Source organism: Ursus arctos, unplaced genomic scaffold (genome assembly GCF_023065955.2).
Source record: "Ursus arctos isolate Adak ecotype North America unplaced genomic scaffold, UrsArc2.0 scaffold_17, whole genome shotgun sequence".
NCBI classification, from domain to species: domain Eukaryota; kingdom Metazoa; phylum Chordata; class Mammalia; order Carnivora; family Ursidae; genus Ursus; species Ursus arctos.
The window spans coordinates 45,637,133-45,650,079 of record NW_026622841.1 but is presented as its reverse complement, the minus strand read 5'-3'; the positions used below and the strand labels follow the sequence as shown (position 1 = coordinate 45,650,079).

General features: G+C 41.8%; 1 protein-coding gene and 1 pseudogene across 2 annotated transcripts in view; both read left to right on the top strand.

Moving 5' to 3' along the window:
• The first annotated feature begins 2,010 nt into the window (after positions 1-2,010).
• The window catches only part of LAMA3 (laminin subunit alpha 3), a 253,876-nt gene continuing 242,939 nt past the window's right edge, over positions 2,011-12,947 (top strand). The window contains exon 1 of one of the 2 annotated variants that reach the window (XM_044382890.3): positions 2,011-2,531. In XM_044382890.3, coding sequence (XP_044238825.3) covers positions 2,253-2,531 — 279 coding nt within the window. In that variant the 5' untranslated portion in view covers positions 2,011-2,252. The remainder of the gene's footprint in view (positions 2,532-12,947) is intronic. The other variant, XM_026496108.4, reaches the window with a different exon arrangement.
• Positions 10,254-12,092, top strand: LOC113253119 (selenoprotein S-like; annotated as a pseudogene).

Sequence of the window (12,947 nt, the reverse complement as noted above, 5' to 3'; positions counted from 1 at the left end):
TAGTTTTCATTGTACTTCTTTTGTTTTATTTATTCCTAAGAATACTATTCTTTCTGATTCTATAGTAAATGGAATTGCTCTTAATTTCATTTTGGGATTGTTCATTGCTAGTGTATATAAATACAATTGATTCTTGTACACGTATTATTTTGTATACTTTTTTCTGTTAAAATATTGTGAACATCTTTTACGTCAGAAAAAATAGTTCTATAACATCATCTTAGTGACCCTGTAATATTTCACTTTAATATTTTATTTAATAAAAAATATTTAGGGGGCGTCTGGGTGGCACAGCGGTTAAGCGTCTGCCTCCGGCTCAGGGCGTGATCCCGGCGTTATGGGATCGAGCCCCACATCAGGCTCCTCCGGTATGAGCCTGCTTCTTCCTCTGCTTGTGTTTCCTCTCTTGCTGGCTGTCTCTATCTCTGTCGAATAAATAAATAAATAAAATCTTTAAAAAAATTTAATAAAAAGTCCACTATAATATTGTATCTAACCAGGTCTTTACTATTAGACATTTAGGTTCCTTTAAATTAAAAAAAAAAAAAACTAAAATACCTCTGATACATACTTGCCACTAAATCTTTGCAAGCTTTCTTAATTACTTCCTGGATATAAATGTCCACAAGTGGAGTTGTTAGGGCAAAATACACACACACTGAAGTCATTTACTAAGCACTGCAAACATTGCCCACCTGAGAAGTTATAAGGATTTCACTTCAACCAAGGCTGTGATACTGGATTCCCCTAATTCTCTGTTTTATTGCTTTAAAAAAAATATTTCCTGGTTTGATAGGTGAAAGATGAGTCTCATTGGTGCGTTGCTTGCATTTCAATTCCCGGGAAAGTCAAAACAATTTTCATATGTTTATTAGCTTAGAAAAGTTTTTTTCCCTGTTAATTATATTAGGTTTCTTAGTCTTGAGTATTCCACTTTTTCTTAGTTTTGAGGAAACAATTTATATATTTAAATTATTAATCCCATGTCCTGCATGGTAAACATTTTCTCCTCGCGTGTTTGCCGTTTTTCTTTAGTTATGGTGCCTTTGGATGTACAAAACTTTTAGTTTCTCTGTCAACTTATTAGTCTTTGTGGCTTCTCCTTTTGGTGCTACAGTCACAAATTCCTTTCCCCCTCCTTTTATTTTTGAAGAACAAACAGAAGATTAAATAGGTACACGGCCGTCTAGCACATATCCTACTGCTTAATAAATACGTTGGCCACTTCTGGCTCCTTTCAACTGTACTATTTTTTATGGCTATCTCAATCTTTGCTCAAGAACGTTCTCACCCTCCCTCTTTTTCCCATCTCCTTCCTTCACAGCTCCAATCCTACTTCCTTTGAGGCACTTCGGTCAGTCCTGGCCCAGTCCTGGCCGGCAGCAGGGACAACTTCCCCTGAATTGCTTAGAGCGCCTAAGAGGGCTGGATTTGGGGGAGATATCCTGCAAGGAAGACCAAATCTCGGCCCCGGGATGGGCGTACCCTCTGCTCTGACGCCAGCTTGACAGCTCCAGTAATTCGCTCAACTCTCTCAGTTTATCTGTATAATTTAGCAGATTGGGCATCTAAAGACTTTCCTCCAAGTGTCTCCGCAGCTTGGCAAACTGCGACCTGCGCTATTGGCCGTCTCTTAAATGTGTCTGTTCCACCACTCCCCATTCCCCCTGAGCTCCTTCGCTCCCAGACTCCGAATGTGGCTGTAGTGCCACAGATATTGTTGGCGCACGGTGTTTGAGAAATTGACGGGGCTTGTCTTTTGACAATTGAGACGTCCGGGGAATCACAACGTCTTTGATATAAGTTCTGCAGGTCGTGCCAGTTTGCTCTGATGTGTCTCTGACCCAAGCCTTCCCCCTTGTCCGAGGTCCAGAGCCGGCTTTCAAGACTGGTCTGAGACCGTGAGCAGCTGGAGAGGAGAACTAGCTGATTTCTGAGCGGGGCGTGGGAAGGTGGGGCGGTCCCGGCCCCCGCCGCAGCCGCCAGGATGAGAGCCCGGGAACGCCTTTCGCTCTCCCCGCCCGCGAAGTTTGCAGGGCGCAGCGCGCGGCAGAGACCGGGTCTGCGGGCCCGAGGCTGGGCGCTGTCAGTTCCTGCTCGGTTGGGTGCCGGCTCCAGCCGCCGCAGGTTCCACACCAGAGACGCCGCCTGCACGCCGCAGGCTCCAGGCGCGCGGGGCGGGGGGCGCGGATCGGCCGCCGCCCACACCCGGGGCTGAGCTCTCTCCTCCCGGGAGGATCCTGTGCTGCAGGATGGCGGCGGCCGCGCGGGCTCCAGGCTGGGCATCGAGGCCAGTCCTGCTGCTGCTGCTGCTGCTGCTGCCGCCGCCCGCCGTGAGCCCCGCTCGCGAACCCCGGCCCGCGGTCCGGCTCAGCCTGCACCCGCCCTACTTCAACCTGGCCGAGGCGGCGAGGATTTGGGCCACCGCCACCTGCGGAGAGCGGGAGCCCGGCGGCGCGCGGCCTCGGCCCGAGCTCTACTGCAAGTTGGTGGGGGGGCCCACCGCCCCGGGCGGCGGCCACACCATCCAGGTAAGGTCCCGGGAGCCAGCGAGGGGTGGGGGTGGGGGCGAAGGGCGGGCCCCCTCCGCGCGCTGGCCAGCGACCCGGAGCAGAAGGAGGGGGCTTTTTCCCCGCGCGCGCTAGCGATCCCAGACGACCGGGAAGGGCTCCCCCAGGCCCCGCGCGGGCCGGCGACCCAGGGAGGTGGGCTCGGTGCCCAGGAGCGATCCTGAGGGAGCTCCGCCCTTGCCAGTTCGCCGCCCGAGGCCCGGACCAGTAGAGCACGCGAGCTAAGTGAAGGCTGAGGTTAAGTTTGCGGCGCAGAGGAGAAAGTCCCAAGGTGCGCTGCGGGGTGCATGGAACCGCCGCCCCATCCTGCCTCGTCACTCAGGTAGCGCCCGGCCAGGCCATGAGTGCCCCTAGGCTTCACTGGCGCGCCTCCTTCCAGGCCATTCTGTCTCCCCGACCTTATTCGGGGAAGTTGGTAGCAGTGGGTTTCCGTGGCGTGTTTGGAGAGAACTTTTAGGTTATGTCGGTAGCATCACTCCGATGTCACGGAAAAGATGCACCTCACCGCGCTGCCCGAAGTGCCACCGTTCAGGGCCACAGGGGTGAATGAGACTTGAAATGGGCAGAGATGGACGCGGCGCTCAGGGTCCGTGAGGCTCAGCCCGCGAACACCTGGCGTAAACGATCGTGTTGCTGGTGCTTAATCAGCATCTGCAAGTGTGCCAGGTCTTTACACACGCCCCTCACAACAGCGCTGGGAACCGGGGCGGGTGAGCTGGTTAAGAAACGTGCCTGAGTCTTAACCTAGAGCAGCGGAATTTGAACCCAAGTCCTGACTTGAAATCCTCTTTACACTGAGCCGTAATTCATAATTACCTCCCTCGTTCTACTGGAAAATATTGCTGAGGAATGGGAAAGTGCTGCCGGGAGGGGGAGTAATTTTGGAGCTTGGGCTCCAGAAGCAAAAGATTGTCATTGAGAATCTAGGTCAGGGTTTTAGAAACTCTTGTTTGTGCAGTTCCATAAACGACAAATTGTTGAACATGCAATGCCAACATGTGCTTATTTATTTATGAATTATATGCAATTATCGCTTTATTAATATATTGTGTGTACTAGAAAACAGGCAAGAATAGAAATAAAAAGATAAAATAACAATGATGAAAATACTTTCAATTTTCTTTATTAACAACGCCAAATAATTTTGCTTTCTCTAAATATTTCTGATTGTGTATAACTTTATAAATACACACATGCAATTAGGTATATCATTATTTTTGACAAGTTTAGTTTAGCACCCATGATCCAGCAATTCAAGGTTGGCTTTACATTAATAGTTGAAATTAGTAGTTGTCATAGCTGAAAAGATACCTTAAAAATATGTAGATTCAAGGAGAAGGACTACTGCATTGACCAGTGAGCTCCAGAACTGGCTACATAATTCACAGAGCCCAGTGCAAAATGAAAATGTAAGCACCTTGTTCAAAGATTGTGAATTTCAAGATGGTGATAGTAGAGCATCAAATTAAGTGAGGGGCCTTTTGGAGCATGGGATTCAGTGTAACTGCACAGGTCTGATACTGTCTCAATTCACTAAATCATGGTACTCGTATTTCTGCCCCATCCTTCAATTATTCTAAAAATTTTTTAAAGTAGACACTTGGCCAGTCAATGTTTGCTTTTCAGGTGGCATTCAGTACTTCCTGATAGGAAGGTATTACGTTTTAATGGTTTAAAAAAATAGATTAAAAACTCACTGCAAGTAGTTTTTTTGGAAAATATTAAAATATATTACAAAATTCTGTGTTCCTGTTTTTAAAATGTCAAATAGGAGAACTTTTAGAGTAACCCAGTTCCATCTTTTCAGCCACAAAAAAATGAAACATTTCCAAACATCTATTTTCCAAAACACTCTTTTCAAAGTGTACATTTCTTAGAATAGTACTTACTTTTTCACACGTTGTTGAAACAACACCTTTGGTAGGGACCTCTATTTTTTGTGAATATTTATCAGGGAACGTATTACTGGAAACTACTTGTCATCCCGGAAAAAGCAAATCTGGAATTTTTGTGAAGAAAATATGTGTGACTTATCTTTAAATTTCAAAATCTTTTAAGTACTTTACCGTGAGATAAGCAGTGAATCTGTCATCAAAAGAATTTCTTTGTCACTCCTCATTTTAGTACAAGGTTGGAACTGTTCGGCTATCTAGGAGAATAGAATCTGCATGCCCACATAACCAGGCCCACGTAAGCTTTGTTGGGTCATGGTCAGATGAGAGCCTGGTGGAACCCCCTCCTCCTCTTCCCTTGGGCAGACAGGACCATTGTGACCAGCTGACTTGTGAACAGGGTAAAGGCCCTAAGCAGTCTGCACATTAAATATTAGTCAAACTGAATTTCTTCATTTTTCAGTAAAATAAACATGTTTTGATATTCCCTTCTGGCACCCCATTGGATTGCCTGGCACATCCAACTTTGGAGACAGCTGTTCTGACTTTGGGAAGAGTAAATGCAAGGGAAGAAATTTTCAACTGTCTCCTCTCCCCTAGATTTGCCCAGGAATGGGCCGACCTTCATTCTCCTCACCTGGCATTGTGTGTGTGTGTGTGCGTGTGTGTGTGTGCGTGTGTGTGTGTGTGCTCATAGGTTGATACTACTGTCTTGGAGGTCCAGAAAGGTCTTACTTTCTGTTCTGATTGAGTTTCCAGGATAGGTCCCTAAACCTTGGTTCACAGTCCTAGTAGAGTAGGAAGTGGCTTTTCTGAGGTCATTCAGCAGACTGCATTTCTAGGCCAAGCTATAGCCTGTGGAAAAAGAATGCCATCTGGTGTTATACCTTATTCCTCCCTAAAAATAAGGGGTGAATAAGAGCTCTGCTGAATAGTGCTTTCTGCTTTCACAGCTGAGGGCTTGAGAAGATGTACTGATTGCTGATGTGAGAGGCTTTTACCTAATGAGGACAGAAGTGTGTTGGAGACAAGACCCGGGAAGGGGAGTTCTAGAAGCTGGGCTTTTAGATGCTCACTCTAGCCCAGTGTTGGCAGCCGCTGGTGTAGACCCGCCTTTCAGGAAACTGAGGGGTGATGGTAGAAGGGTGGAAGATTATGATTGAGCAATTGCTTGTACCCGAGCGATGATGATCTTGAATCTCTTTATGCTCAAGATGGGAAATGGAGAAGAGTTAATTAAAATAGTTCTGTTTCTTTGAGCTTTCTAAAAATAAATCTTTAGGGCCAGCCAGGATTTAGAATTTCAGGCCAGAAGGATTTTGCCAAAAATGTAAAAAAATGAATAAAAGTCGCATCTTAGAATAAAGCCTGGGCTTATGGTCCTGACCTATAATAATAATGTTGGTTCTTGAATGGTAGCATGCGTCAACAGGTAGGGCATTTTAAAAGTCTGAATTTTGTTTATCGTGTGAAAAATGTTCACTGTGGTTTCTCTGGACTTAAAATTCATTAAATAAGATTTTTATAAACGTGTTACTGCTCAGACATTAAGTTTTCGGTGTTTGAGAGCTCTTTGGTTCAGGGATTTTGTCTGTTTGATTCACACCTGTGTCCCGTGCTCAGCGCAAAGGCTGGACCAGTGTGTGTGCTAAATATTGAAGCAAAAGATGGTGGAATGAAGACACAGCTCAAGACTGTAAAGAAGTTAATGTAAAGAATAGACCAAAAAATGCACAAATTAATTCTATTCTGCTCAGAAGTTAACTACACTGAATCTGTCCTACTCTATGCTTCAATTTTAAATGCTTTCTTACCTGTGGAATCCAAAAAACGTTATTATTTACTGACATCTGATAGAGATGATGGTAAAATGTAAGTGGAAGGTTGTCTTGAAAATATAACCTTCTGTTTGGTTTAGCTTGGCACACACTCTACACTCACAAGGAATGAAATGAGTATGTTTACCAAACATACGACGTTGATTTTGTACATTGACAGTTCAGCACATCTTATATTCCTTCATTGCAGTATAATTGATGCACGGGAACGTGTATCTAGCCTGAATGACAGTGGTAGAGAAGTGCACACATGTGAATTACAGCCAAGAGCAGGAGTGCTCGCCACAAACCAGTCTAGGTTGTGTGTTTGGGTAACTTGGACTAATGGCCATAAACAGGAAACTCAATTTCACTAAGGCTGTTTATAGAACCATTGTGAAAGAGAAACCATTTGTTAGCTTCAACAAGGGCCTTTTCCTTTGTGAAACTGATAGGAAAGTCTTGAGCAAGGACTGAGAAATCAAAGACATTTACTATTCCATTGATATATTTGTAACAATTCTTAGCGATAAGAGTTATTTTGAGACTTCAGACAAATGACTGCAGTCAGCAATTTAAAGATGAATGATCTTTTTAAAAAATGATGTTCCTAATAGTTTTGGGTGAACATTAACCAAAGTTTAGCAATGAAAGCTTATGTGCAAATCATTTGAAGAAGAGAAACATAAATGTTTTCCTTTGGAGAGCCATGTTCCCTCACCAGCAAAGGAACATGGGTCCACACGCAAGAATGTCAGCAACTTAAATTTTTGCTTCAACAAATCACAGATTACTGGAGCTCGTGGATCTTCAGGGTTGTGGAAGGTGAATAGTTGGAAGTGGGAATGTTCAGTCCTTGAATTGTGGGATTTTATCTCATGCTCTGAATTACTCGTGCTGTTAAGAATGTGGATCATTTAATCTGAGAAAAAGAAGTATATAGTCATAGGGAAAGAGAAGGACAAAAGGTTATTAATTTCGACCCCTCGCTTATGAGACGGCCGTACTCAGCCCATTGCGGAAAGTTAGCTGTGTTCATTTTACATCTTTCGTGCATGTATGAACGTGAAAACCACACGTTTTCTTCATATTTTTTCACCAAAACTAGATTGAAGTATGTGAGTCATTTTTAACGGTTTTATTGAGGCCTGATTTAAATACTATAACATGCATCCATTGTAGGTGTGAATTATATATTTTTAAATAAATTCATAGAGTTGTGCAACTATCACTAGAATCCAGTTTTAGAATATTTCCACCAGCTCCAAATGTTCTCTTGTGTCTACACACTCAATTTCTGCGTCTATTTCCACTACTATGATTTCTTTCTCTAAAAATTTCTCATTTCTGTAAATTTCATATAAATGAAATTATACAACATATAGGCTTTTGTGTCTAACTTTTTTTTTTTAAGATGGGGAGGGGATGGTAGGGGCCGAGGGAGAGGGAGAGCGAGAATCTCAGGCAGACTCTACACCCAGTGAGAAATTGGACACGGGGCTCAAGCTCATGACCCTGAGACCAAGACCTGAGTGGAAATCAAGAGTCTGACGCTTAACTGACTGGGCCACCTGAGCGCCCTTTTTGTGTCTGACTCCTTTCACTTGGCATAATGATTTTGAAGTTCTTTAATATTGTTGTATGATTTAGGAGTTTGCTTCTTTTGATTGCGGAAACTAGCATGCTGTTTTATAGCCATACCTCATTTTCTCTATCCAGATCATGGACATTTGGAGTGTTTTTAGGTTTTGGCTACTGTAAGTAATGCTGCTATGAACATTCACAAGCAAATCTTTGTGCGGACATATGTTTTCAGTTTTCTTGGGTTGATTCCTAGGAGTGGAACTGCTGGATCACATAGTAAATTTATGTTTAAGTTTTTGAGAAACTACCAATTATTGAAATGGAGTACTGATGTCTCCGACTAATGTTACGGAACTATTTTTCCCTCCAGTTCTGTCAAATTTTGCTTTATGTGTATTTGAAGCTTTTCTGTTTGGTATAGATATATTTACATTGTTATATCTTCTTGAAGGATTGGCCCTTTTTTCAACGTGTAACATGTGTCTTTATCTTTTGTAACGATTTTTTTTGACTTAAAGTTTACTTCGTCTGATATTAGTGTAACCACCCCAGCTCTCTTTGGATTACTATTTGCATAGAATACCTTTATCTATCCTTTCACTTTCAATTTATTTGTGTCTTTGGATCTAAAGTGAATCTCTTATAGATCGGTATCATGGTTGCTTTTTTTTTTTTTTTAATCCGTTCTGCAGATCTTTGCCTTTTCATTGTTGGGTCAAATCCATTTACATTTAAAGTGATTGCTGATAAAGAAGGCCTTACTTCTGCCATTTTGCCATTTGTTTTCTCTATGTCTTATATTTTGTGGTTCCTCAATTCCTCTGTTACTACCTTCTTTCGTGTTTAATTTCTTTTTCTAATGAACCATTTTTGTTTCCTCCTCATCTTCTTTTCTGTATATTTTTCAATTATTTTCACAGTGGTTACTCTGGGGATTACAATTAACATCCTACATTTGTAACAGTCCAGTTTGAGTTGATACCAGCTCAGCTTCAGTAGCATCTAAAACTCTGCTTCTCTACAGGTCTGTCCCCGCTCTTTAAGATGTTATTTTCACAAATTAGATCTTTACACATTGTTGCCCATTGATATAAATATGTAATTATTGTTCTGTGCATTTGTTTTGTAAATCATATGGGACAAACCAAAAATCCAGTAATGCTGGCTTTTATATTTATCTACGTAGTTAACTGTACTGGTGTTTTTTATTTCTTTGTATGGCTCTGAGTTATTGTCTAGTGTCCTTTCATCTCAGCTGAAGGACTCCTTTAGTGCCTCTAGCCTTTCGGCCTTCAACAGGGCAGGCCTACTAGCAACAAACTCCTTCAGCTTTTGTTTATTTGGGAATGTCCTAATTCTCCCTCATTTTTGAAGGATAATTTTACCAGGTATGGCAGTCTTGACTGACAGTTTTTTCCTTTCAACATTTTAAATATATCATCTCAATGCCTTCTGGCTTCCATGGTTTCTGATGAAAAATAAGTTGTTAATCTTATTGACGATCCCCTGTATGGGGATAAATTGCTTCTCTTTTGCTGTTTTCAGGATTTTCTCTTTGTCTTTTGACAGTTTGATTATAATGTGTCTTGGTGTGGATTTGAGTTTGTCTTGTTTGGAGTTTGTTTAGTTTCTTGGATGTGTAGATTCATGTCTTTAATCAAATTTGGGAAGTTTCAACCATTATTTTTTCCAATATCCTTTCTGCGTCTTTTTTGCTCTTCTGCTGGGACTCTCCTAATGTGTATATGGGTCCATAGGTCAAGGTCCTACAGGTGCCTTGAGCTTTGTTTATTTTTGTTCATTCTTTTTTCTTTCTTTTTCTCAGGCTAGATATTTTCAATCAATTTATCTTTAAGCCCACTGGTTATAACTTGTTGTAGGTTTTTTTTTTTTTTTAAGATTTTATTTATTTATTCGACAGAGATAGAGACAGCCAGCAAGAGAGGGAACACAAGCAGGGGGAGTGGGAGAGAAAGAAGCAGGCTCGTAGCAGAGGAGCCTGATGTGGGTCTCGATCCCAGAACACCAGGATCACGCCCTGAGCCGAAGGCAGACGCCTGACCGCTGTGCCACCCAGGCGCCCCTGTTGTAGGTTTTTGAATAGATTCCAGAGTTCTGAAAATGTTCATTTTGACAGATTTTTTTTTTTTTTTTTTTTTTGGTGAGATTAGTTGTTGCTTTAGTGGAGGAACATATCCTTGAAGCTCTCTCCTCTGCCATCTTTGGTGACATCCTTACATCTTCTTTTTCGGTGCTTCCTTGCTTTCTGGTACCACAACATGTTCCAGGGCCATTTTTAATTTTTTTTTTTTTTTTTTTTTTTTTTTTTTTTTTTTGCTCCTGCCTTGGAACCAACTGGTTTTTCAAAGAGCATTGTTTGTTTGCCTATTATGGGTATGGGTGTTTAGAAACCAAGATCTGGGTGTGAGGTACCGTTTAGTAAATGCTCATTGTTACTAGTGTATCATTGCTTTTAGAAATGCTCATTGTTAATAGTGTATCATTGCTTTTAGACCCTCTAAGTGGACAGAACTAAGAAATATATGCATATCTACTAATTTCTATATGCACACACATCTACACTGGAAATGCAATTGATTTTTGCATATGAATCTTTTATCCTATGACCTTGCTGTAGTTTTTTTGTAGACTCTTCAGTATTTTCTACATACAGAATTACATGTGTTTCATTTTCTCCTTTCCAATCTGTATGCCTTTCTTTTTTTTTTTAACTCATTCATTCATTCACAAGCATTTATTAAGTGGGTCTTACATGCCAGGCATCATGCTTGATGCTGAGGATGCAAAAATAATCCAGACATGATCTTTCTGTAGATGACTAGTGCTTTTATGGCCTAATTTTCTTAAAAGACCAGGGAAATTCCTATGAGGGAAAATAGAGTATCATCTCATTGTATATATCATCAAATTACTCTCACTTAGAGATGAATAACTCTGGCTCTACAATAATGTAGAGGTGAGTTGGAATTCTAACTCTATAGCTCTTTGACCTTGGAAAATTGCATAACCTCTGTTTCCCCATATATAAAACAGAATTAATAATAGTGTCTATCTCATACATTTATTGGGAGGATAGAAAGCACTCAGCATATATTGTGGCACACAGGGCTCAGTAAATGTGTTTTTTCATGGCATGAAAAAATTGTTAGGAACTACAACAATTATTTTTCATAAGTCATTTAAAATTTTTGAGTAAAAAATTGCTTTTTAAAAAGATCTTATTTATTTAGAGAGAGGGAGCGAGAGACTGAGTAGGGGGAGGGGCATAGGGAGAGGGAGAGAGAATCCCAAGTGGACTCCACGCTGAGCACGGAGCCCTACGTGGGGCTTTATCTCACAACCCTGAGATCATGACCTGAGCCAAAATCAAAAGTCGGACACTTAACTGAGTGAGCCATCCAGGCACTCCTAAAAAATTATTTCGATAACGTACAGTGTATTATATATTGAACATTTCGGCATCCTAAATAATCACAGGCAAAGTGACTTTTATAGAATAACAATGTTAAATTGTTTTGATACTGTGTTAATAACAAGTTTAGATATTATTTGTTTACACAGGGACACATTTTTATAGCAATTAAGGAAATATGTTGGGGGGTGGGCAGCCACGGAATTGGACAAAGAGCAGCTGTCCAAGCAGCCAGCCTTGGAGACAGAGGGGCTGCACTTCCTGCACGTCACGGCGAGTCCCTGCCTAGTCCCTATGGCTGGTACATCACCTGCCGAAGGTGTTCAGCTGCATCCTTCTCTCTGCGGTGTTTCAGAAACTTTCCACCCAGCTGAAGCCTGGAGGCAGAGGCAACTGGACTGCTGTGGAACCTGATGTTGTCGTTAAAGGACAAGAGGCTTGGGCAGCTGCTTGTTTGAAAATGCAAGAGAAATTAAATGCACAGGGTAAAAAGTATAAGGAAAAAACTTAGAAGAACAAAAAAAGGAGACAGAACATTGAAATGTGAGACAGTGTGCAAAAACAAAAAAGGTACAAAGGAAATGTAAGAAAGCCCCCAGAAGAAGAAAGCGCTGGGCTTTCTATTTCATCGGTCATCCTGAAATGAAAATCTGACAGAAAGCCTTTGCAGGGAGGTGATTACAACCCTTTGCCTGGTGAAGGAGGTGAAGCCTGCTCCTGGAGACCTGGGCGGAAGCCCATCATCTGGTAGATGAGGCTGAGAAACTTGTTAGTATAGCTTTTGTAATTAGCAAGACGAACCCTTAACCCTCAATTCAGTTGCCCTATGCATGCTTTTCACAGCGACTAGCCATGGGGGGGGGGGGATTATTTCTGTTCTTTACTACACCTGCATCTGTAATGGTTGATGTCAGCATAGGACATAGACATCACCACCAGCAGTAGGAGCACTAAAGCCAGTGACTGCGTTCATTGAGTTCATAGGTAATTGCTAGTTAGTAGATAAAGCCCCGGGGTGATTAACAGTCTTGATAAAAGAGATCTAGTAATGGTTCTTCAAGTTAGAAGTCCCTGCTGATACAGCAGTCTCTGTGACAGGTTGTGCTGAAGAATGTCTTTCTTATAGATGGTGAGCCCACCAGTGAGGATTTCTGATGCAGAGAGATGATGGGGTTATTTCTACATTTTTATTGTTATGTACAGAACGTTGAAGAAAAAGAAACTATTTAAAAAATGCAAAGAACATTTTTAGCATCTTTATTAAATTCAAGGAAATTCTTTATGAACTTGAATTTGTCTATCAGACATTAAACAACTTTTTAGCATTCCAAAAAAAAAAAAGGGTAACATTTTGGAGGAAGGTAGTCATTTGTTAAGGTTAATTTTGGTGGCAATACTATATTCTTCCAGATTGTAAATTTTTTTTCTTGTTGTGATTTAGGCTTTCATGAAACCTGCATTAACCCCTTGCTCCACGTTCTGGAACCATTTACCTAGTAAGGAAAAAGATTCATTAAATGGTATCTCAGTGGTCTTAGCCAATGGAATTGACTGTATACATGGGCTCCTGGCCAAGGGACATGTGGGGGCTGAAATCCAGCCTGAGCAAGGCTGTATCTGCTCAGAGGCAGTAAACCTTTTATCTGCTTCA